Genomic DNA, 26,818 nt, shown 5'->3' on the forward strand with positions numbered 1-26,818 from the left:
ACTCAAAGAATAAAAACAGAAGAAAATAGAAAAACCTTTTTGTTTTCATCCCCCACCCCCATGCCAGAGAATGGAAATATTGAAATTTTAGATTTAAATAACCCAAACTCTTATGAATTTTTCTTTCTTAGAATAATGCATGAAATGCTTTACATGGCTTTAAAATAAAAGTTACCACTTCCTCCCCAATTCACATGGCTTTAAAATACTTTAGAAGTTATCACTTCCTGCCCAGTGCTAAGTTAACTACTACATAATACTTTCATATAAGATAATGAAAAATATTAGATAATATGAAAAATATAGATAATTACAGTTCTAATAAAGAGTTATATTTAACTCTCTAATCAATGGCATATATTAATATCATGCAATTAACGATACATGCCAGAATGGCTGCAAAACGTCTTGAGGCAGTTATTTCATATCTTTCTGGTGACCTAGAGCTAACTGTTGATGTCTGGCTATCTCATGACAATGATAGTCATGGTCATTAGTCACTAACATCTGAGAGCCAGCGTGGTGTAGTGGTTAGAGTGCTGGACTAGGATCGGGGAGACCCGAGTTCAAATCCCCATTCAGCCATGATACTAGCTGGGTGACTCTGGGCCAGTCACTTCTCTCAGCCTAACCTACTTCACAGGGTTGTTGTGAGGAGAAACTCAAGTATGTAGTACACCGCTCGGGGCTCTTTGGAGGAAGAGCAGGATATAAATGTAATAATAATAATAATAATAATCTGATTTCATGGCATATGATCTTAACCTCTACTCATCTGAGTAACCCACAACTGTTTCCTTTCTGTCAACATCCCAATGCTGAGCAAAGCTGTTATCATTCACTCTGTCATGGGTAACTTCTTGTTTTTGGACTACAGCTTCCATCATCCCTGGCCTTCAGCCACTGTGGCTGGGGATTATGGGAATTGCAGTCCAAAAACATTTACTCAAGACTGCACACTCCAAATGCAGTCTTTGATTTACAACAGACAGGAACATAGGAAGCTGCCATATACTGAGTCAGACCCTTGGTCCATCTAGCTCAGTATTGTCTACCCAGACTGGCAGCGGCTTCTCCAAGGTTGCAGGCAGGAATCTCTTTCAGCCCTATCTTGGAGAAGCCATGGAGGGAACTTGGAACCTAGATGCTCTTCCCAGAGCAGCTCCATTCCCTAAGGGGAATATCTTCAAGTGCTCATACATCAAGTCTCCCATTCATATGCAACCAGGGCAGACCCTGCTTAGCTAAGGGGACGACTCATGCTCACTACCACAAGACCAGCTCTCCTCTTAGAGATGTATGTAACAAGCACTCAGTGTATGCGTGACAAACCACAGATCTCAGGCTTATCTCAAGAGTGCCACAAGAGCATCTGGCACTTTGATTCCCCATGAACCACTCTGAATAAGTACTTTACTTTTTCTTATTTAGTGGATTCAGCCATGCAGGTACACCCTTAATCCCTTTGGTAACAAAGGAAAATCAGTGCAGTTCAAACACACCTTTAACCATGTAAGTCAAAACCCATTTAGGAGGAGGAACCTTAAGTTTGAAGGTTCAACATTCAACCTAAATTCAGACCCTAAATTCAAGTTGGCTGGGGCATAGGATGGATCAGAGGTGAGACAAGCTTTCTCATTGTACCTAAGGCCTACCCATCTCTGGAAAAGCAGAGAGCCTTCCTCCCCTATAAATGGTTAAATCTAGCCTAAGAAAAGTGCAAGCAAATTCCACCCACCAGGCTAGTGTACAAATGGAGATGCTGCAGGATTAACACGCCTTCAGCTAAGGATGTGCCTAACTACTGACTGAAGGTGAAGTTCAGTATCAGCTAGTTAGCTACAGTTTTGTTTCCTGCCCCGCTTTCTCAATGCCTGGGTATCTTTCTATACTCCCTTTCCCCCCTTTCCCTAATGTCTTTATTGTGTGCAACTCTAGCTTTTCAAATAAAACATATACTTAGAAGTAGCTTCAGTCTGGTTTTAAGCGGTTCTGGTGGAATCTTTGCAAATCATTTCCTCATGTGCCAGTGCTCGGTTCTTGTGCTACTGTATGTTGTCATCTTCAGAATTAACCCTTTTAAAAAATGTACTGTTTGTCTAGAGCTGGGTTCTGTAGCTTCTGACTGTGCTGTGTCAGGAAGTCTCAAGCCCAGGCCTGCTCAACTTAGGCTCCACCCCCCAGGTGTTTTTGAACGACAACTCCCATAATCCCTAGCCACAGTGGCTAACAGCCAGGGATTATGGGAGCTGTAGGCCAACATCTGCAGGAGGGCCGAAGTTGAGCAGCCCTGCTCAAGCCAGACCACTCTAGGGTTCTCTGAAGCTGTGTCTGAGTCTTGTTGGTAACTCTAGATCTGTACTCAAGTGGTGGCAGCCTACCTTGAAAGAGCAGTGTGCTCCTAAGTGAGATCAGAGTATCTCACAACTCAGGGTGGCTCACAGAGGAAACAACAGCACACCCATCTCAGCTCTGCAACCAGAAATTAAAACAGGTAACTTTAAATGAATCAGTGACAAGCTCTGGTGCAGAGGGAACTGGAAGCAGCACTCAAACAGCTCCTAGGTCTTGCTTCACAAAAAGTCACGAAAGGCATGTGATGGCTGCCTGCCTTAGAACAGAAGGAACTAGCCTCCCTTGACATAAAGGCTAGTCAAGAGAGCAAACATCCTGTGTTTATACTGTAGAGTTACACTTACACACACTCCAACTTTTGCATGGGTACACATGCTCAAAGGGATTGAAGCATCTGCTATGGATCAGTGATGAGAGCCTACTTGGTTCTCTGTAAATAGTGGGATAAAGATACCAGTAGAAAGGAGGGAGAACATTAAGGTAATTGGCCAGCAGAGCAGTCTGCTGACACAGAGCAATTGCTGAGATGAGGAGAGGGGGACAGATGGCACAAACTAGAAGTAAAAAAGTGTTGAGGAGAGACATTCAGCTGGGGAAACAGGATGTCCTTTTTGACATTAGCTGTTAAGCATTGTTCCCTCTATTTTTTTCACCTGTGTGCGGACTGAGTTTTGTTCTGGGCGGCAGTATCAAGGCAGTGTGCGCACATGTGCATTGAGAGTGGGGCCTTCCTGATTCAACCTGAGTGAGATCTAAAATTTACTGAGCGGACATCCAAAAACTTCTGAGTGCACACACATGTGCACGCCTTAGAGGGGACACTGTTGTTCAGTCATAGTAAAATGCTCACTGAACTCTCTTTAAGGAAGCATCAGGCTTGGGAAAGGTAAGGGACACGTACACACACACTGAGCCAACAACAACAGATTGGGAGTATCAAAAAGATCCTCTTTCTATGATAACATTAAGAAGGTCTGAGCACACTGCCAATTCATAGATAACAAAAAGGTGAGGAAGGAGAAGAGAATTGTGAAGCCGTTTCCTCTGCAAAGGTTGCCCAAAGTAGCTAAGGTTGTCCAGTACATCTGGAAATATTTGTGAGAAAAGGCGGCAGAACAGTTTTGCCAGCCCAGAATTTTCTGAAGGAAGAACAGAGGAAACTAGAAAGTTTTACTTACACACACACACATACACACACACACTCAAGTGCATTTTTTTTTAAAGGAGAAAAGCACCGCAACACCACACAGTTTGCAATGCTTTAGTCCAAACAGTCTTGGAGGATTCACAGTCAGATGTATAGGACAAAAGGTAAGAGGCTGCAAGAAAATCGTCACAGTTGGCTGCACAGCCAACTCTCAATAGTCAGTAAAATGTTTCTGTGAGCAGTTCAGACTGCAGGTTGAGGAGGGTTGAATGAATGAGTGAGTGAATTTTTTTCCTTTGTTGCACGGACATAGGCACTCTACATATGGAACCTTCTTAAATCTTCGCTCAAGCACAGCTGTACACAATGCATCTAAACGGGCTAGTGGAAAAGCTTTATGATATTTGGAAACAATATCGGTATAAAAATACAGTATGACAGATAGCTAAATAAATAAAGAGAGACCAACACAGATGTCCACCTGTACATCTCAACTCTTATCAAATCATTTCCAGGGGCTTTGCCTGTTTTAAACTGCTGCCCCAGGGAAACTACTGTGGGTGTTGTTACCAGCGGCCAATGTGGTATACAATCCCTGTCTAACTCAAGAATAAATTTATCAACCTCTTCTGCAGCATACAAATTATAAAAATAATCCTCCCACATTTTAGGTGGAATATGACAAACTGAGTGAGACAGACCATAAGATGGTTGCATTTTAATAAGTTGCCTGAAAACCGAGGAATTTTTTTAGGTGTGCTGTAGCAATCAACTGCTGCCATGATGCTTTTAAGGCATATATCTTTTTAGATTTTAACAACAATTTGTATTTCTTTTTCTAGTTCAAAAGCTCTTGAGGAGGAGGATTTGCTGAACCTTCTCTACAAGTTTGATAACGCCTAGTAAGTTCCTTCTTTGCATTATAGCATTTCTGATCAAAACATTCTTTAGACCAAATGGGCTACATTTATAACATCCCTTCTACTAAATGATACCAAAATCGACCTTAAGACCTGAATTAAATTTTCATAATGATCTAAGATACAATTTGTCATATCATTTGCCAACACTGCAATATGTGCATTTTGCAACAAATCCAGCTCAAGGACTGAGGCAACCTGACCCCTTACCCTCTCAGACCATCGTATTCGAGCGGGTAGAATTTCAGCCACAGCATTTTAATTTTCAGTTAACTGGGAGGAGGGTTGCATGATGGAATAATCTTCTATATAGAAAAAAAATCCATGCACATTGAAAATTAGTATGTCAGGAATACCAGCTATACTGGAATCCTTCTAAGTACCATGCTGGTTTGTTTTGTTTTTCTGGATTTATTATTATTTTTAAATGAAGAACATATTTATTTTCAATGATGTGAGCCCCCAAACCTGCAGTTTGAAGTGGAGCAATTCAGACACAAGTTTACTATATCATTGAGAACGAGGTCTCAGGCAGCCTCCTGGGTCTAGAATCTTGTACCCACCCTCATCCAGCCCTCTGAATGGCAAGCAGGGGAGCTACAAACTGGCAGGGGAAGAACATCCATCATGATGCCTGTCAAGTGAGAAGAGACTGACATGTCCACACCAGGGAACACAGAGGCAAGCAACAGCAGCATGAAGCTCTATGGAAAATTGTGCCCCTGCTTTTGTATCCCAAAGTCACCTCCTAGTATGATTGCAAAACATCTCTTTTTTAAAAGTTAACTGTGAAGTAAAGTCCATCCATTTTAATTTTTAATATTACATGAAACAATCACTGAGGGAACCCTTGAGGGAAGTGAAATCAATAATCATTTGCTATCAAACTAGGCTTGCTAGCTTAACCCAAAAAACACAATCCAGGAAATGGTGTCTGTCCAATACTTTTTGTGTCCTTTGTAATTCACATGTGCTTGTCACAGACATGGATTATATCACCTTGGCATCACTGAGCAAGTTAAAAAAGGGGTGACTGTGATGTGTTTATTTTTATATATCGTATTTTTATACCACCTAATATAAAATATCAGGGTGGTTTACAAAAATTTAAACCAACCACAACTAAAACCTAAAATCGCATAAAAATAAAATTTCCATCAATACAATTTTAAAATTTCAAAACATCATAAACGAAAATCCTGATAAAACAGGTGTGTTTTCAAAAGTTGTTCAAAAACAACTAGAGATGGGGAGATTCTGATTTCATTTGAGTGTGATTCAGAGTCCTGAGGCAACACTAGAGAAGGCCTGGTTTTGGGTCACCACCAAATGAACCGGTGATAACTGCAACCGGACCTCCACCGATGGTCTTAATAGGCAGCAGGGTTCATTAAGAAGTTCTCTTAAATATGTGTTGGTCAAGCAAAGTGAGGCCTTTAGCATAATTTGCATATTTGACATTGACTGTAGCATCTTGTTGTGATGTAAAGAAATGTGGATACATACTTCTATCAAATAATTCCCCATTTCAAGTTCAAACCCTTTTGACAGCCCCCTTTGTTTTAAAGGGGTCACACACAGTATATTGCAATATCCCACTTCAGAAATGAGAGATTACAATGAAACTTTATACCTCACAATCACAACATAATTCTGTTTGAAGTGTGAACACCAGTTTTATATATGTCTCCATGAAAGAGGAGGAAGTGGAAAATATACTGCAGTGCAATAAGAACTCTCAGAATCCTGCTTTACTAGTATATCAGTGCTATTTTTAGGGTTATGGCTCTAACATTCTCAGTAAAAGGCATCTCCCTGGTCCTGTACATACAGCGTTCTTGGCTGCATTGCCCTCCAAATAACAAGATTAAACCTGAATAAAAGGAGGACATTTTCATTACTAATACTTTTAACACTGCTCTGACTATTGTTTGTTTTTACTATTATTGTTCCATTGTTTTCTTTTCTTTTTTTGTGCTACAGGGTTGTTGGGATGAAACAATGTTGAACAGGATAGTGAGGAAAATATATTGCTGCTTTAAGTATTTTATAAACAGTCAGACTTTTATCAAACTGTTATGTTAACCAAATATAGAAAGAAAAGCCATTATGAGGAAGACATATTTCATCAGATTTCCCATATATATGCATTTGTGGTTCAGATCCTCTTTGTATTTTCATTTAACATATTATTGAAAAATTTTAAAACCCTGTAAGCTGCTTTGAGTGTTCGTATGTATAGAAAAGTAAGATTTAAGCTGCTGAAACAAAGTAACAACTTTCCATTCCAATCCTTGTGATGGGGAGTTTTAGAAACTACCATTTCCTACTGTTGGCAGCCCTCTCCACTGTCAGTTCCTCCTTTGCAAAGGTAAATTTTGGCATTTGCTGGGGGATGGAGACATATGCAGGTCATGTCCTCTGTTTTTTCCACAGTTAATTTGAGTTTGAATTTGCTTATTTCCATAGTTTGACCAAAATCTGTCATTTGTTCCACATTTTACCAGTTTTCCACACTTTCATGTCTTGTTAAAATGTATTTGATCACAATGTATAATCAATGTAATCTGTAATCTAAGAATGCAGGGGTGGGGGGCACTGTATATTGGACAAGAATTACAATGGCCAATAAAAAATTTTTTTAAAAGCTCAGTAACTCCAAGATGTTAACATTCATATTTTTGATAAGCACATCAGAAATATAATGAAAACATCAACATAGATTGGATGGATTGCACTTGCTTGGCTGCCAAACTGCTTTTGCCTATCACAACACAAAGCAAACTGGGAATCACAAAACACTGGGGCCCAGCACTACAACACTTACTGGGTTCAGGAGAACTGTCAGGAAGAGTTCACCACCACGGATGCTTTTGTCTAGCTCTTTGGAGCCACCAGGATATTCATTATAGAAGATGGTGTGAGTGAAAAGACCGCAAGTCTGTCGAGGCAGCACCTGGGTGGGCCAGAGGGAAAGGAAATATTTGAATTGGCAGAAGGATCAAGGCAGCCAGCAATTGGAACAGACAAGGCAGAAGGCAGGGCTGAGAGCAAAGGGGTTTGATGGCTCTGACATGATCTTTACTATCCAGCTCTGAAAACCACTATGCCAGTGAGCATGGTGACTGGTAATGCCTTGGCAGAAGATTGTTTTCTTCAAGCTCCTACTCTCTAGGAGAAGGAGATTGTTGAAACTGAGGTGGTGCCTTGCCAAATATTTTGACTTTGATTTATTTATAAATACTAACTATTAACACACATTAAAACAAAACACGGGAACAATCTGCACCCCCAATCTGAAGCCCATGCCGGAGTAATCATTGGAAATTTCCTGACCTTAAATCCCACATACTGTACATTTTACACTCGTCTGAGTGATTTCTTAGAGGCAATGCTGATTTTTGACCTAAATGGCCCCTCTTTTTTTCTTCTGAGCTTCAGGAAAGCTTGGTACTCAAAACACTGGGATTAATACCCAAGAGCTGGTGCCCACTGGCTAACTCATTCTCTCTCCACAGTCTCAGGTCAGCCTTCAGATAATCAACAGGAGCTTCCATTGTCTCACCATGATCCCATTATGGATGAATCCTCGTCGGTACCGGGCAGGTCGAAGGTGGGGATATTCCTCTGTGCTAGTCACCTGGATGCTCCAGACAGCTTTCCATGCCTCATAGAGCTGTGCATGGACAGGATAAACCCCTGAGTGGTGAGGGGCTACTGCATAACCCAAATCTGTGGGTATCCCATGTTCCTGGAAGCAGAACACACGTTTTAAGATCTGTTTATTCACTTCTTTACTAGCAGTGTGCTGAAAAAAAGAAGGGAAGATCATGATGACTGGCAATTGGGTGAAATATAAATCCAAACACAGAAAGTAAGTAAACAGGAAGTAGGGAGTGAAGTTTAGGGCACAATGCAGTTAAGCTAGCTAATTGCTTGTGAAGAGTAAAAATCACATCCAGATGGCCAGTTAGGGGGACTTCCACACAATGTGCTCACTTGGCACAGGATAACTTGGATGGTGTTTGGATCAGCAGTGGCCAGGCGCCAAACCAGTTCTGGGCTGGAATGTTCCCAATGAGTTGTCCCTTACCAGAGCAAACTGCTTGTTGAGTTTCATTTGCTCAGCCAGAACCGTAACATTGTGAAAGAGGTGTGGCTGCATGTGGCTCCACATGTGAGGGAACCACCAGAACTCCTTCCTGTGCTTCAGCAGCATGTCATCCCCTTCATCTTCCTCATCTGTACCTGGAGGACAATGGGAAGAAGAGGGAGGAAACAGAGGAAAGGGCTGTTGACTCATTTGACAGCACGAAGGAATAGACAATGCAGCCATCAAGAGCAAAGAGCTTACCTGTGTGGTAGAATTTCCCAGAGAATCCCAGGTTGAAAGTGAAATTGGGAACTAAAGTCCTTAACTTGTTCTGGGTGTTCAGCAGAGCCTGTAAGTGGGGGCAGGGTTGAGTTGAGGAGAAATATAGTCTGAGTCAGTTTTTCAGTAGAATTCTTTTGGACTTTGTCCATTCAGTTTGGAAAGAGTTTTAAGAAACTATGTAGGAAGTGGCTTCCCCCCCCAGTCTATGGCTCTGTGGTTGGAGACTGAAGTCCCAGAACATAGCATGCAAAATAACTATGTTCCAGGAAAGCTCATAATCCCATTCTGAAGGAGTCCAAACATTGCATGGGGTATACAGATTTGCATGGTTCCAATGTGTCAACCAAGAAACCACAATGAATTCCTCCACCAGTCACAGCTTCAAAACAATCAGTAAACCTGTCTTGAAAGAGGGGAGCACAGAAACCTGCAGCGGCTCAAGGGAAAGTCAACATGGGAACATCCTGCATTTCATAGTGTATATAGCTCCTAAAAACAATCCCACTTAATGTGACCTGGGCTTTATATACTTGCATTGTCCTGTCTCTCAGTTGAGCTTGTGCCCTTCCATCTGCTATATAAGCTGTTTGTGGGTGTCATACAGCTTTGCAAGGCTCAGGTAAACTAAATGAATGCTCCCCAAACCTTATAACCCAGCTCAACTCTGCCCTACTGGCTGTTTCACACATTACAGTTTCCTACAGGAGAGGAACTCCCATTCAGAAATGAAAGATGAAATCTCCATGCACAAACAGTGGTTTCTTAAGAAGTCTGTTAACATGCTTGGCAAACTGTATAAACTGAATGCACAGTGACCATAGGAGTAAGCAGCATTGCATGGCAGCCCCATATTCAACATAGTATTTAAAAACGGGACTATGCATATACCCGATATGAGGAATTATTACCTCCTTTTAAAACCCTCTCCCTTATGGTTATTTTTCATCCTAAAATCACCTTCCCTAAGCTGCTTTTTAACCTGCAGCGAGACAAGAGGAGTGGGAAAGGACCTTCTATCTTCTCTCCATCTCTGAGTGAAAAACCATATTGAGGAGGGTGACTTTATTGAGGTGGGTGAGATTAAAGTGATCAGAGAGGGAAGGGTTAAAGCAAGTTGTGTCTCTGCCTGCAGGCCCTCTGCCTCGACTCACTACCTTCACATGGAACACTGTGTAACACATCATTTAAGCCCGAGTAGCCCTGGGTAAGTCACTATTTCATACTGGTACCCCTTGCCCCATACATAATATAGGTTGTTGTGTACGTTAATGAATGAAACCAGAGGCTCAGAAAATGGTCTCAGCAACATAGTGCTCTGCTTTGTTAAAGCTAAGCAGGTCTTCAGCTAGCCAGCTCCTGGATGGAAGACTGCCTGGGAACCCCACCCCACCCATGTTTCCCAGGGGCTCTGAGAGTCCCAAAGGAAGAATGTGATGTTAGAACTCAAAAATAATGGCTTGTGAGCTCAAGTAGAACAGTAATGGATTATTTTATCATTGCAGGGTTTGTGGATAATGAAGAATAGTGGATAATGGCATTTGTTTAGCTAGCTAGAATTGTTTGTTACAGACAGTTATAAGAAATAATCTATGTAATTGATAGAGTTGAAATCAAAATTTGATTTTTATTTGTTTATTTCATTTGGCTATTCTGTTTTGGTCTTATATTTTTTTAAAAAAGTATAAACCTTGTAATAAAATATAAATTGAAATACAGAATACAGTCCTAGCATAATAAAGGATAGCATTTTATGGGCTTTAATAATGGATAGTAGGTACTTCCAACTGAGATTAGAACTACATAGTGTCCAAAATTCAGCTGTAAAACATATTTCACAGAAATGTTCTCAGTAAGTTCTTAACCAACCCTCCCCCCCCCCAAAAAAAACCAGAACTATGCTGAAGAGCAGCCAACTGCAATGATTAAAAACCCTTTCTTTTACTAGTACATATGAGAAGCAGCCACTAAATTCCAAGGGAGCTCTATTTAAATACAAGTATTTATAAGAAATGATGAGGGAACTGTGACTGTGTATATTAAATGCATTTTACTTTTAAATCACATATTTCTGTATTTTAAAAGTTTGATTATTTTAATCAAACTTTGTTTTCTAAAGCAATGAACACAGCTCCAGTCCACACTGTGACATCTGTAACAGGAGGTACTCTTCAATTCTGATCTTGCCCTTAGATATCTCCAAGATATTTCACATAGAACATCCAAACAAACTGCCATTTAGGGATACAAGGCAACCAGGAACATAACCAAAACAAAAGGGGTTCCCTCTTCATTTCTGTCTGCCTCCTAGGTCCTTACTGTGAGTCACTGATGCAGTTTCTTTTCTGCTATGTTCTTGTGAGCCCACCTGGTGTGCAACTGAAATCAGGAATTACTTGGTACACTGATGTCCAAGTCTTAGGTAGTTGTTTACATTTTAATAGCTTTTAAAAGTGGAATATATCACCAACTTCACAAAGAAGAAGGAGGTGATCTCCATCAACAGGCTTAGAATAAATGCTAGTATCACTGCAGAGAGACCACACAGATCACATGCAAGTGTCAGTACTCGCATACAGTTTTTGCAGTGGATGGAATAACCACTAAAATGGCCAATCAGTGTGTGCCCCATGCAGTCACAAATGCAGTGACTTTGCATAACCCTAATTCTCAAATGGATGGATGGGTTGTTCCATGCACAGGACTACAGCTTTGAGGGGATTGTTTTTGTTGGCCAAACATCATCTGTGATTGCAGGAGAACAATCTCAACAATTGTTATGCTCTTCTATGCTCATGGACTTTAGCAATCTCCTACTCTCTTTCCAGATGAGCTCTAAGAGATGGTACAAGAGACAGGACGGTGCAGGGGTGTGTGTGTGTTCTGACACTTGGCCAATGGCGATTATGAACCACTGTCATAACATTTTTTAAATAAAGTCAAGTGCATGAAGGATGTTGCTTCAACACCTACAGAAATGCAGCCTGCTAAAATGCACTCTTTCCAGAATTCTAATAAATTCTAGTTTCTTCAGTTTGAGAGGGTGGACTTCTCTGCACTTGCCTGTTTCATTTTCACCACAAGGCATGTGCAGAATCTTCCACAGCAGAAACTCCTCATAGCATTTTAAGCTTCCCCTGTTAACTGGGCAAAGAGGCACCTTTCAAGTGGTGGTTCTCTTATATTTAGCAGGAGAGTAGGAACTGCACCTTTTCAGCATAGCATCTCTTAGGAACATAGGAAACTGCCATCTCTTATTACTGTATGATTGAGAAACTTCATTGCAAATATCAACACTTTTAAAAATGTATATACAAAAAACACACAACGTAGTGAGCTGGGTTAGAATTGAGAGAAAGCAGTGTTCTCAGGGCCACCCACTGACTTGGTACACAGGCTTTCTACCTCCCAAGTTCAAATTTGAGCCACTGCAGCCACATTGGCTCTCCAAATTAAACCCAATTTCATGGGATGATTGGGATCAGGAGTGTGGTTTAAACATCCCTAATTCTGTGACAAGGAAACACAAATCCTGCAACCGGACTAGAGAGAGAGAGAGAGAGAGAGAGAAAGAGAGTGTGTGTGTGTGTATGTATGTGTGGGTACATGTATGCAGTTTACTCAATATGTCCCTGAATATAATTATCTGATTATAATATTTCCAGGATAATTTACTTTTTAAAGCAGGAAAATAAAGACTCTAGATTTCAGTCTTCTAGCTTCTAGCTCCAAAGTTTTGTGGGTTTTTATTTTTTGGCTAATCCTTCCTTCCTGAGATCAACATAGGAAGCTGCCATATACTGAGTCAGACCATTGGTCTATCTAGCACAGTATTGGCTTCACAGATTGGCAGCAGCTTCTCTAAGGTTGCAGGCAGTAATTTTTCTGAGCCCTATCATGGAGAAGCCAGGGGGGGAACTTGAAACCTTTGGGGAACTTGAAACCTTTGGGACCTTGAAGAGTTGGAAGGCTACTCTACAAAATAAGTTAAGGCCTGAGAGCATAGTGAACAGGGATAGCAAACAGGACATAGGAGTTTTGCAGGAGTTTAACGGGAAGTGTGCAGTGGAGTTTGGATCACAAGGAGGCTGGTGGAGAAGAGAACGTAAGTACATATTCCTCCCTCGTATCCCCCATATTCTTGGGAAAGGCTGTTTGGACAGTTAAATAGCTGACCATTACAGCTGAGACCTATCCTTCTAATAAATAGATAATAAACTACTTACAATAAACTATCTCTGAATACTATAAAAAGCCAACAAAAACAGTATGAAGATAGAAAGTCAGCAGGGGAAGGGGAACTTCCCAGTGTATTGCACAGAGTGCCACATGTATGACTATTTGCCCTATGGGCAGAAGTCACGGGTGTGTGCTCGGTGCAAGGAGCTCCTGGCCCTCAGGGAACAAATCCATTCCCTTGAGACCAAGGTGGCAGATCTGGAGAAGCTCAGAGAGACAGAGAGGCATGTGGACGAGACCTTCAGGGATGTGATAGAGGCATCCCACTCCAGGACTAGTAGCTCCTCTGCTGTCAGGGCGAATGAAGGTCTTGGGCAAGAAGGACATCAGTCTGAGGAAGAGGGAAATGCTCCTTTAGAAGGGACCCCTTCCGTGGATGATGAGCCCATATCCTCTCGCACGGGGGATACTCCTCTGGGGGGTGGGGGCCTCCTTGTAGTGGGTGATTCGATCATTAGAGGTAGAGAGAGATGGGTTTGTGACCCGCGTGTTGACCGCACGGTGACTTGCCTGCCTGGTGCGAAGGTTGCGGACATCACGCAGCGTCTAGACAGGCTCCTAGGCAGTGCTGGGGAGGAGACAGCTGTCGTGGTGCACATTGGCACCAACGATGTGGGGAAATGTAGTCGGGAGGTCCTGGAAGCCAAATTTAGGCTGATAGGTAGTGTATTGAAGTCCAGGACCCCCAAGGTAGCATTCTCAGAAATGCTACCTGTTCCACACGCAGGTACAGTGAGACAGGCAGAGCTGAGGGGTTTCAATGCGTGGATGAGACGTTGGTGCCGGGAGGAGGGGTTTAGATGTGTTAGGCACAGGGACACATTTTGGGGCAAGCAAGGCCTGTACAAAAGGGACGGGCTGCACTTGAACCAAGATGGAACCAGAATGCTGGCGCTTAAAATCAAAAAGGTTGCAGAGCAGCTTTTAAAATGACACCTGGGGAATAGCCGACAGGAGCTGGGCAGTATCCCGTTTGGCAAAAGCCATCCCTTAAAGTGCGAGGGTGCAATGAATTCAGATAAAACAGAAGGGGACAGTGCAGAACCGCATAAAGAGCAGACGGGAGCCTGTGCCAGCAGGTCAAAGAGTCTTAAAAATAGCATACTTCAGGGGAGAGATTCAGAGTATAGGTGCTTATATGCCAATGCCAGAAGCCTCCGAGCCAAGATGGGTGAGCTGGAGTGCTTGGTTGCTAACGCAGAAATAGATATAGTGGGCATAGCAGAAACATGGTGGAACAGTGAGAACCAGTGGGACACAGTCATCCCTGGGTATAAACTCTACAGAAAGGACAGGGAGGGGCGCCTTGGAGGAGGGGTAGCACTGTATGTTAAAGAAGGAATAGAATCTAACAAGCTTGAAAACCTAGGTGAACTGGAGTCCTCCACAGAAACCCTGTGGGTGACTATACAAGGCCTGAAAGGAAACGTGCTACTGGGGATGTGCTATCTCCCTCCGGATCAAAATGCCGACAGTGACTGGGAGTTGCAGGAAGAAATCAGGGAGGCGTCAAGGAGAGGCAGGGCTGTAATTATAGGTGACTTCAATTACCCACACATAGACTGGGTAAGTTCACAGTCAGGTCAGGACAAAGAGGTCAAATTCCTAGATACACTAAATGACTGTGCCCTAGAACAGTTGGTCATGGAACCGACCAGAGAGAAGGCGACCTTGGACCTAATTCTGAGTGACACCAAGGACCTGGTGCGTGACGTCAGTGTCATCGACCCTTTAGGGAACAGTGACCACAGTGCCATCACATTCAGCATACATGCGAGGAGAGAATCACCAAGGATGTCTAACATGGACATTTTGAATTTCAGAAGAGGAAACTTCTCCAAAATGAGGAATACGGAGTGCTTGGTTGATAACAGATATAGTGGGCATAACAGAAACATGGTGGAACAGTGAGAACCAGTGGGACACTGTTATCCCTGGATATAAACTCTATAGGAAGGACAGGGAGGGGCACCTTGGAGGAGGGGTAGCACTGTATGTTAAAGAAGGAATAGAATCTAACAAGCTTGAAAACCTAGGTGAACTGGAGTCCTCCACAGAAACCTTGTGGGTGACTATACAAGGCCAGAAAGGAAACGTGCTACTGGGGATGTGCTATCACCCTAAATGAGAAGCTAAATGATATGGAGGTTGCAGAGAAGTCCATCCATCCAAGAGTCCTCAAAGAACTCAAACGTGAAATTGCCGACCTCCTTGCTAAAATTTTCAACTTATCCCTGAAATCAGGCTCTGTACCAGAGGACTGGAGAGTAGCAAATGTAACACCGATTTTCAAAAAGGGACCCAGGGGCAATCCAGGAAATTACAGGCCAGTTAGCCTAACGTCCGTTCCAGGCAAATTGATGGAAAGCATCCTCAAGGATAAAATTGTAAAGCACCTAGAAGAACAGGCCCTGCTGGGAGTGAGCCAGCATGGCTTCCGCAAAGGTAAATCTTGCCTCACCAACCTTTTGGACTTCTTTGAGGGTGTCAACGAGTATGTGGATCAAGGTGATCCAGCTGACATAGTCTACCTGGACTTCCAAAAAGCTTTTGACAAAGTTCCTCATCAAAGACTCCTGAGGAAACTTAGCAGTCATGGGATAAGGGGACAGGTACATGTGTGGATTGCTAACTGGCTGAAAGACAGGAAACAGAGGGTAGGTATAAATGGAGAGTTTTCACAATGGAGAGAAGTAAAAAGTAGGCTCCCCCAGGGATCTGTACTGGGACCGATGCTTTCTAATTTATTCATAAATGATCTAGAAGCAGGGGTAAGTAGCAATGTGGCCAAATTCGCAGATGATACCAAACTCTTCCGGGTAGTGAAATCCAAAACGGATTGTGAGCAGCTCCAAAAGGATCTCTCCAAACTGGGGGAGTGGGTGACAAAATGGCAAATGCAGTTCAATGTTAGCAAGTGTAAAGTGATGCACATTGGTATGAAAAACCCCAACTTCAAGTATATGCTGATGGGATCCGAGCTGTCGGTGATTGACCAGGAGAGGGATCTTGGGGTTGTGGTGGACAGCTCGTTGAAAGTGTCGACTCAATGTGCGGCAGCTGTGAAAAAGGCAAATTCAATGCTAGGGATCATTAGAAAGGGGATTGAAAATAAAATGGCTAATATTATAATGCCCTTATACAAAACTATGGTGCGACCACACTTGGAGTACTGTGTACAATTCTGGTCACCACATCTTTAAAAGGATACTGTTGAACTGGAAAAGGTGCAGAAAAGGGCAACCAAGATGATCAGGGGCCTAGAGCACCTTTCTTATGAGGCAAGACTGGGGCTTTTCAGCTTAGAAAAAAGACAACTGCAGGGAGACCTGATAGAGGTCTACAAAATCATGCATGGTTTGGAGAATTTGGAGAGAGAAATTCTTTTCCCTCTCACATAACACTAGAACCAGGGGTCACTCCATGAAATTGATTGCCAGGAGGTCTAGGACCAACAAACGGAAGTACTTTTTCACACAACACGTGATCCACTTGTGGAACTCTCTGCTACAGGACATAGTGACAGCCAACAACCTGGATGGCTTTAAGAGGGGTTTGGATAACTTCATGGAGGAGAGGTCCATCAATGGCTACTAGTCGGAGAGCTGTGGGCCATCTCCAGTCTCAAAAGCTGGATGGCTCTGAGAACCAGTTGCAGGGGAGAAATGGCAGGAGAGAGGGCACGCCCTCAACTCCTGCTTGTGGCTTCCAGCAGCATCTGGTGGGCCACTGTGAGAAACAGGATGCTGGACTAGATGGGCTTTGGGCCTGATCCAGCAGGGCTGTTCTTATGTTCTAACCTTCTGCTCTTCCCAGAGTGGCTCCATCCCCTAAGGGGAATATCTTATAGTGCTCACACATCAGGTCTCCCATTCATATGCAAACAGGGTGCTTAGCTAAAGTGACAAGTCATGCTTGCTACCACAAGACCAGATCTCCTCTCCTCTATCAAGCTCTTATCTAGTAAGGATTTTTCAACCAAGACAATAGAATTCCCATTGCATCATCTTATTACAACACACTCAGTTCCTCGAACCAGAAGCAGCTCAGTTCCTCAGGCCTCTGTATTGGCTGTTATCTCCTATGCTAACCAATGTGCATTCTGTTTAATTTCACATGCTACCACTGGGGAGCTAAATATCCCACACCCTTATTATGTCATCATGTATTCACCATATACATTGTGATTGAGGCCCAACATCTAAAACCCATTTCTGTATCCCAGCTTTAATGCAGTAACACATTTGCAGTCCTCAATATTGTGGAAAAAAGCTTGGGGAAGTTGTTCTGGCCAATTCTTAGACAGGAATGCAATGTATAACACTTCAAATGCCTTGCAGTAAGAAATGGGAATCAAATAGAAAGTGGCAAGCATGTGTATAGAAACAGATGTGGGGGTAGGGGACAGGGCCAACTCCTTACACTGGAAGCTGAATACAGAAATAAAAAGATGTAGCCCCTAAGAGCACTTCCTGATGTTGGCATCCTCAGTCATAGTACTTGCACATCTGCAGTTCTCATCTGTCTGATAAATATTGTTGAGCAGATAGACTCCTACTATGCTAGATTGGTATGAAGGGAAGTGAAGAGAGAGGGGGGGGGAGGGAGGGAGAGAGAGAGAGGATTCTAAGAGGCTTAACACTCTTGTGCACTAAGGAAGATTTAAAGTTAGCTTGGGTTACTATGACAACATATGTCAGCTGATGAATCCTATACAACCTTGTTTGTTATGGCAGCTGCAACTGTATTATAGACAGCCCCACTATCACCAGCTAGCCCCACTTACGGAAGAATCCTAAACCTCTACAGCTCTTTACTAATTGAAAATGTTTATTGAGTCTACATCTTTAAGTACCAAGCAGATACATAATCAGTTGTCATTAACAAATAAAATAAAAAGTGAGAAAATCTCAAACCCTGGCCTTCTGGAGTTTTTAAACTGTATTAAATGTTTTAATTGTTGTTGTTGTTATTTAAAAAAAAGTTTTAAATTGTTTTATAATGATTTTTTAAAGGACTGATTTATAGGTTGGTTTTTTTGCTGCTGTGCACTGCCCAGAGCCGTTTGGGAGGTATATGAATGTAACATACATACATACATACATACATAATTACATCTGTAGGCAGCACTGTATGGAACACCCTCCCACAGAGAGATCTGGTTGGCTCACTCTTTAAGTAGGAACCTTTTTATTCCAGAATACTTTTGGTTATTGTTTCATTCTGTAGTTTCATTGTTGCTGCTGTTTTAATTTTTGTTTAGGATTTTTTAAAATGTATTTTCTGATTCTTGTAGGCTACATTGTTGTTGCTTTACTAAAAGTGGAATATAATAGATAAATATTTGACTAGGATATGGTGACCACTGTTTCCATCTTCTGAATCTGAGGAGGAAAGAAAGTTGAGTAGGCAGATTCCTATTGCTACTAAAGTTTGGTGAGAAGATAAGAAAGAGAAGGGACTAGTCAATACAACACTTTCATCATTACTAATATAATCAACTAGGAAGCCAAAAAGACAATGTACCTGGCTACCCAGGTTTTTCGCCATTGGCTCTCAAAAATATTTGACTACCTTGTATCAGCTTTTACAGACAATGCCTCAGTTTCCAAGATCATCCCTGTCCTTGACTTTGCTCTTGCTTAAACTAACATAAATTACACTTTACACTAAAAGTGTCATTGGTGCCAACATGCTCAACTTTTCTTAAATAAATATTAGTCGTGGGTGGGGGGAGATCCAGACTGGGACTATAGAATGGGAGAGGGGGACTTTCACCTTTGCCCCACCAGTTCTGATCTGCCTCCCCAAGGCTATTTTCTCTACTTAGTAAAGAAGATGTAAGAGCATCAGGGCCAATGATGTACTTAATGTAATGTCTGGCCTTAAATATGCCAGCTCAGAAGGTGAGATGTGGGTGAAGCAGAACTTATAAGCAGCTCAAGCTTCTGGTCTCTGCACTTCTCTTTTTGTGCCAAATAGGATTTTCATGACTCGCATTCTGACATGCATGTTCCTGATCGCAGAGATAGCTTGAATACTCCACAAAGGGGTGTTTGGGACAAAACAGAGACAAGTCAAGACAGGAAACATGAGGCACTTATGTTTCCTGTTCACTCTGCTCCTTCACTGTTTTCAAAAGTAACGGGAATGAGACAGAACGAGGCTAGTCCCTTTCATGAGGCAAACACACCGTGCACATGTTCCCTTTTTTCTAAAATATATGCTTCTCATTTATCTGCCTTTTCACTAAACATGGGATTTTTAAAATTAAGAACAAAAACTACTATTGCAGGGAGATAGAGGGTGGACAGTTTAGATTTCTTTAAATGATTAATAAAGAAAGCAAGTCCTTTCACACATAGATAGAGGTAGGATGGATGAAATTTAGAGGCAGGATGGATGAAATCCACTGAAATTCCTTCAAAGTCTATAATGCTATGGATAACTGAAAATAGTAACAGATATAAGGAGAAAGGCCAAACAAGGCTTTTTGGTTCATTTCCGGATTGTTTTTTCTCCCTTTCCATCCATACATGTTTGTACATACGTACGTGCGTGCATACACATGGCTTAACCCAATGCACTCCTTACAAAAGAGAGGATTGACAAAACTACTGCACCCACTGTCTGAACAGGCATATTGTGCTTCTATTATACGTGTGTGTGTGTGTGTGTGTGTGTGCGCGCGCGCGCTTGTGTGTACATGCACACATATGTGTAGGGGTGTACTCAGCACTAAGGGCAGATGCTATTGCCAAAATGATTTCCCTCAACAGCACACAATCTATTTTTCTTTTAGGACGCAAGGCAGCAGGATCTGTAGCATTTAAACTTGCTTTGGTATTGAGGTAACAGCCTTGACTCTCTTTCAGGTTAAATGTCAGGAAAAAAGACCAGCTGTTTTATTCCTGGAAAATGTCCCCCCACACCTCCCTCTGAAAAGTCAACAATAAACCCATGAAATTATTTCATATTTTAAAAATATGAAAACTCATTAACCTCTGACTCTGCAATCACAGAGGCTCTTTTAAATGGATAAATCTGAGCTTTATCTGCTTTGCTTGAAATTCTGTTTTACTGATCTCAGATTATTGCTCCATTTCACCCTGCTAAACCCTAAACAAAATGTCTTTTACAATGAACTGGTCTGAAATTGTTTTTACAGTCACTAGATAAATCTTCTATGTTCCCTACAGTAAGAAGAGAATGCCTTGAAGGTGTTTCGTGTGAAGCGAAGTGGGTGTCATCCCGGCCAGGGACTGCCAGGGCATTTCGGAGAATGCCACTCTAAATTAACTTGGATGACGGAAGCAAAACATATATAGTACAAAAGTGCGTTTTTAAAAGGCTAATGCTTCAATGCCTGCTACCCAAGAATGTTGAGTAATTTCCAGAGGTAAACAGGGCTGTTGCTTACATGGTTTTGAGGTACTGCCCTGGTTGTAGCAAAACAGATCAGCGATTTGAGTTTTTTACTGATAAACACAGGACTACAATTAGGATTTTCCAATGCCTGAAGTAACAAATTAGACTCAAAGTCATCATTTAGAGAATGTCTTTACTATCTGTAGAAAAAAAATATATATATATATACCCTAACCCATATATATATATATATGGACTTCTACCTTTCTTACTGCATCCTTCTTTGGTCCGTTTCACATATTCATTTTTTCTACTTGTATAAGAGTCCATAAATTTGCACTGGCTTAAGTAGGCAATCATCTGTGGTCGCCACCAACATTTTCCTCCTCGGCATGAGTAGCAGAGTTAGGGGAAGAGTCAGGTCACTTTCTACCAGGTGCTGGAAAAGGGGAAAGCTCTGAGAGGGACTCTAGTCACCCCAGTTTTCCTTTTCCAAAGCACCATGAAAGGTCATAGAAACTATCTCTCTCTCCTCTTAGCCCAATGAACATTCCAGAGGCAGGGTCTTCTCCCTCTCCATACATGGCTTTGAAGAAGGAAAGAAGAGGCTGAAACCCACTTTCCAACATGGGTGGCAAAGAGGGACAGGCTGCCTCACTCATCCAAATTGCCTGCAATTCAGGAAAGAAAGAAAAACCTCTGGGAAAGGTATCACTGTGTAGAGCATCCAGCTCAGGCAGTTGTTGGAGTAGAAAGGATGAACTGGCAACCAGGTTTGTGGACCACTGGACCACTTCCTCTGTGCAGGGGAATTGTCTGTTGTGCAGTAGCTCCAGCCAAAGATGACCAGAGTCAATATAGACAAAAGAAAAACAGCAGGAGCTGTCCAGGAAGAATCAGTGGCTGAGTCATTGGGACTGCAAGCAGTCCCAATGAAATTCAAATGACAAGTTAGGCATTGCCTAAACTTGTCCTTTTAACTTCAATGGGACTGTTTTGAATAATTTTCCTCATCCTGTCAGCCAGTATCCTTTATTCCCAACATTTTTTTGAGAGAAACTACTTTTCAAGGGAAGATATCAAAGCCAAGGCTGCAGTTCTGTTCCATATACTTCAAAAATAATGACTAGCAAACAAATCAACTCTCTTGTGAAGTGGGTGTCATGACAGATCAGACTTTTCCACATCATCAAAAACCATATCTGGGCAGGTATGGGGAGGCACCTCAGTGGTGACGAACCACTTAGCATGACCCTCAAGCTATGAGCTGTTGTGCAAGCAAATACAAAGCAGATGCCACTTCACTCAGGTTTATTGGCATCAACCCTCATACAGTGGTGAGTGAGGATCCACAATACTCACCACTGAGGATTACACACTACTCACCACTGTCAAAGAAATGCAGTCTAATCTTGTACACGGTTACTCGGAAACAAGTTCTATGAGTGCAATGGAGCTTGCCCCCTAAAAAGTCTGCTGTAAAGACTCAGGATGGGTGAGCCTCTGGCTGGGGCTCTGTGGCTATAGTCTCAGAGTGGGCTGCTTTCTCCAGCCCTGGTGGAGCTTTCCCCTTATGCCTGCTTCCTCACTGGGGAATCACAGGCATTCTGTCTATCCATCCTCATCCCTGGCACTGCTGCATTTAAATTTCCTCTTGCCCTCTTTGCCCAGCCTCCCCACTTCCATTTTCCACCCTTATCCCCATCTACAATCTGCTGGTGATTCCACTCCCTACTCCTGACCCCTGCAGAGTGCATTGACTTCCTGATGAGTGCATTGCCTTGGCTCCAGCCAAAGTTACCAGTGCATCATGTCCTGTAGGCATTGTGCTTCTGCCAGCTAGCAGATTGCCCTTGGATGAATTCCCTGAGCATGACAGGCCACTTGCCAGCTGTATCAGGTCCCAGAGATCTATGGATTTCAGCCTAGTCTAAGACATTATGAAGCCCAGTGTGATTAAGTGCTTTAACAAGGATCAACACACTGCCCTCTTCAACTTACCATCTCTCATGAATAAGCACAATGTAAAGTCACTGAAAATGACAGCGGTGTGCTTACCTCTTCCTCTTTTACCTATGTAATGGCTAATCGAACTTAGCCATACCTTGACAATCTGTATTTCCCAATTCCAATGCCACTTCATCAGCTACCACTGGCAGGGAAACACAGGATGTTGTGATATCAGGACTCGTGCATGTCCCCAGACCTGATCATGAGGGGTAGGTGGGAGTGCATCATCAAAAAGGTAGAGGAGAACCTTATTTCCCCCAAACTTAACAATGTTCTCAAATATTAGAGAAGGGGGAAACCCACATTATTTCATTGCTTGTGACCAACAGAATGTGCCCTGACAGTTTCCTATATTTTCAATGAAGAGAGTGTGTATCATGTTTGCAGAGGCTGCTTTTCCATATTAGGTTCACAAGCATCAGGAACAGCACCTGGGGTTTGGGCACTTTGGGATTTGAACGTGTTTATGTACCCATCTGCATTTGGCTAACCTTACCTCTACATCGGACACTTTCATGCGTGTGCCCTCTTTGCCCACAAAGATATCATCAATATCCACAAGGATGTAGCGGTCGAGGGTCAGACAAAGACGCTTGCCAGTCAGGTAAGCAATGGCATCAACAAAGATGAGCTTATGCAGCCAGAAGTTGAGGTTATTACCAAAGAGGACCCGTTGGATGCCATCATGCAGACCAAGATCCTGCACCACTGTAGCATGCAGAGCTCTGTGGGTGGTCAGGTGAGGGATCGACTCTGATGACTTGGTGCTGGCCATCAACACAGGTTCGTAGGTGGTATGATTTGACTGGAACACTGTCCAATCATCGCCAGGCAAAGGGCCCTGCTCCACCTCATTAGCTTGGGTCACATACAGCAGTGGGGCACTGGGGTTGATGTGATAGTCTCGCAATCCCAGGTTGGAATGTAGGAAGAGGGGGAAACCCTTGAGCTGAGCACTAAGCAAGCTGTTCTCATTTGCCTTGAAGAAACCAATGATTCCCACTCCATATTCAACACAGTATTTGTCCAACAGGTCCCTGTTCCAGGTATCCAGGTTCACATATTTAAGGATGTTCTCATAGATAATAAGAGCATAGCGGCCATGATCCTTGTCAGTCAAAGTGGGCATATCCCCCTTTCCAGGGGCAATCTCTGTCCTATATTTAAACCGGCTGGATTCCAAGATAGCCACAATCTCCTGACCCAATTGAGAATAAATGCTTTCCACAAAGACTAGCACCACAGGGTCTGTGCGTGAATTGTCCACTGATTTTGTAAGCCTCCAGCTGGCCTGAGGCTGGATGAGAATCCTGTGCTGGCTGCTACAATCACTAAAGGGCAATGGGGGTGGCTCCTTAATTTTGGGGCTGTTGGTAACATAGTAAGCCAGGAAACACATGGAGACCAGGCTAAAGGCAATGAGCAATAGAATCAATCTGTGGAGTTCTAGCTGTCGCACATGCCTCACCACTTTCCACAGTTGAATCATGGTGAGGCGGGGGGCTTACCCCTTCCTCAAGCTTGGCACAAACCAAGCTGTTTTTGATGTCTCCAACGCCACCACTGGAAGAGCCAATGGTAGCTCACAGAGAAGAAATGTGGGCTACAGAGAGGGATAAAGCTTAAGCAAGCAGCTACAAGACTAGATTCCCAGAGATCTGCCATTTATCTCAAGTAACCATGGCTTTCAAGTCCCATTGCTCCTCTGCGTGCTGCCTTATCTGCTTCTCCTCTGGCTCAGATGAGTCCTTGGGAGGAGGATGATCATACAATTATTAATTCCTTGGCTTCAGTCACAAATCAGCCAGCCATTGGAGATGGGGGTCTTCACAATCTGAAGAGTTGCCTCAGCTAGCCGGCTTGCCAGTCACATGATGGCCACCTTCAAAAGGTAAACTGCAATTAAGAAAGAAATTACTTATTAGAGACAGATAAACAAAGGGGCTTTCTGCGATGAGACAAATGGATAGTAGTATAGTGGGTGATCTGTGTCTGTCAATTAGAATACAGTATCATCATTTTGTTTGCAGGGAGCTGTGAACTGGAGAGTTCTTCACATCTGGCATGAATATGCAACTTGTTCTTGGAACAAGTCAATTATTGGCTCTTGATATGAACAGCTATTAAAGTTTATAGGGCTCCTTGACCCACAAAGCAGGAGGTCAAATTAATACACTGAAAGGCTGAAAATGATTTTTATTTTATAACTGTATTTAAAAATATTCTAAATGGATTAAGTGAAGTAATAATCTAAAGAACCTGAAGTATTATATTTGTATTTGGTACATTGCTGCAAAAATGAAAAATAAAAAGTATAGAAAAAAGTTAATAAGACCTTCTCTCAGAGAAAACCAAATTTCCCATAATGATCTATTCAGTCACTAGAACATCTCCTTGACCCATGATATAAATCTGTAGACATTCCCTTTCCAGCTGCCTGCCACCATTCAGAACTATGACAAGGGAAACGAAGACCAATGGAATTTCATTTCAATCCTTTATTCGCCCAGTCAAGATTTAACGAAAACTGCCAAGTTTGTGCAAATCTCTATTATGGTAAATATATGATTTGATGAAATCTTTAAAAAAAACAAAACAATTTCAGGATAAGCTTTATTAGAAGATTAAATTCCCTCTGAAATTATTTAAATGTGTGAACAGTGGAGAAGAGGGTGTTAGAAAATGTGGGGGAAGAAGCATTTGTTCTTATGTACTTATGCCACAACAGAGCTGGAAAAGTTGATGTGACTGTAAAAGGGCTTGTTTCTTGAGAACAGCTAATAAGCATGTAAAAATGGGAATTTGGCCAAGATTTTCAAGTAACCAGGGTGCCAAACATTAGACCCCAATTTGCAAGGATGGCAAGTGTACAAAATGTAGCAGAGAATAAAGGAAACCTGATAGCTAACTCAGAAGTTCAGAAAAGGATAGCCATGTGGCTACAGGCATACATACAGGTGATTTCAAATATAACAAGGCTACGTTGAAGCGGTTTTCCTCATTAAAAAATATACCCTTTTACAGCCACATCAGTTTTTCCCCCTCTAACATGGTAGACTGTGGCACAATAATTTTAAAACTGGCTTGTAAACAGATTAGAGCAAGAATTGCTCCCAGGCTGGGAAGCTTTTGTAAATAGGGAGAGAGAAGGTTACTGATCAGATCATCAGTATGACACAAATGATGGAACATAACCATGTGCAGACTGTAAAATATTTGTAAATACTGTATTTACAAATAAAATATTTGTAAAATATTGTATGGGCTATTAAATTTTATAAACCTATTGGCAGGACTGATTTTAAATGAAAAATAAGATATTATCTAATTTGTCTCAGAATTTGCTCAGCTATGGAATGTTGGTGCCTCCTGAGCATGTGCCAGGTTTCTTTCCCTTCACAATGAGCAAATGCAGGCAGACATCCCATCCTCACTTGGGATTAGGGGGCAGAGTTTCCAGTCATATTTGAGCCAAAACGTTTTTTGTTTTAAAAATGAAAACCTGGCATCCACACTGTTCATCTCTGACCGCACCAGATGAGGGTTTTGCAATTGGATAACATATAAAAATAAATAAGGAGAATCAAATCCTTAAATATTTTAGTTTATAACAAAAACAGTTTTAAGCATGTTGATCTCCACAATCCCATCCTTCTCTTCAGCTAGAAAAGAACATGCCCTATAAACAATGTATTGCTTGAGATTCAATCTCCCAGGGATAATCCCCCATATTATGTATATTTGCTTACACACACCACACACACACACACACACACACACACACTGCAGAAAAGACTGTACTGGCCTTCATGGGAATCTGAATAACAATTTGCATCTTGTCCCTAAAAAGCTGCCCAGAAGCCAACTTGTTTTGCCTCGCCAACTCTGCCAGTGCTGAATTCAATGTTTCTTTGCAAACAGCTGCATCAATAGCTTGCTGGTATCAGAATGCAAAGGTCTGTTCCTTTTAGAATGACCATGCATTGGTTGAGTGGCAAGTAGGAGAGGCAAAATCTTACAACAGGTTGATATGAACCAAGGGAATCTGCACTAAACAATTGCACCATTTAGTGCCTCAAAAAAGCTCTTAAACAAGTCCCTGTTTGTTAAAGGTATGCGAGCAGAAGCACATGTTAAAGGCCTGTATCATTTTTCTGCTCAAGAATCTGTCAGCCCCAATATCTTTAACAAGGCTTCACTGCCGGAGGGCATGCCAGCTGGCACAAGGTGCACAGAGCAGTTTTGCAACTGTGTCAGCGGTTTGGCAGGGGGGCGGGGCAGAATGAAAATGACATCATGAAGCAGAGGAAGATGCCTAGCACCAATCTATACTCTCAAAATGCTGAGCCAGACAAGTCTCCACAGCAAACTGCTTGCTCACCAACACAGAAGAAGTGGAATTGCTCC

At 42.3% G+C, this 26,818-nt stretch overlaps 1 protein-coding gene across 15 annotated transcripts in view; it reads right to left on the reverse strand.

Annotated features, from left to right (window-relative positions):
- The window catches only part of NDST2 (N-deacetylase and N-sulfotransferase 2), a 193,975-nt gene that overhangs the window by 21,040 nt on the left and 146,117 nt on the right, over positions 1-26,818 (reverse strand). For 14 of the 15 annotated variants that reach the window (XM_053305003.1, XM_053304994.1, XM_053305001.1 and 11 more), the window contains 5 exons: positions 22,908-24,307; positions 8,777-8,864; positions 8,516-8,670; positions 7,988-8,230; positions 7,250-7,378 (listed from right to left, as the gene is read on the reverse strand). In XM_053305003.1, the coding sequence (XP_053160978.1) occupies positions 7,250-7,378; positions 7,988-8,230; positions 8,516-8,670; positions 8,777-8,864; positions 22,908-23,900 (1,608 nt within the window). In that variant the 5' untranslated portion in view covers positions 23,901-24,307. The remainder of the gene's footprint in view (positions 1-7,249; positions 7,379-7,987; positions 8,231-8,515; positions 8,671-8,776; positions 8,865-22,907; positions 24,308-26,818) is intronic. The other variant, XM_053305007.1, reaches the window with a different exon arrangement.

Source organism: Hemicordylus capensis, chromosome 3 (genome assembly GCF_027244095.1).
Source record: "Hemicordylus capensis ecotype Gifberg chromosome 3, rHemCap1.1.pri, whole genome shotgun sequence".
NCBI lineage: Eukaryota > Metazoa > Chordata > Lepidosauria > Squamata > Cordylidae > Hemicordylus > Hemicordylus capensis.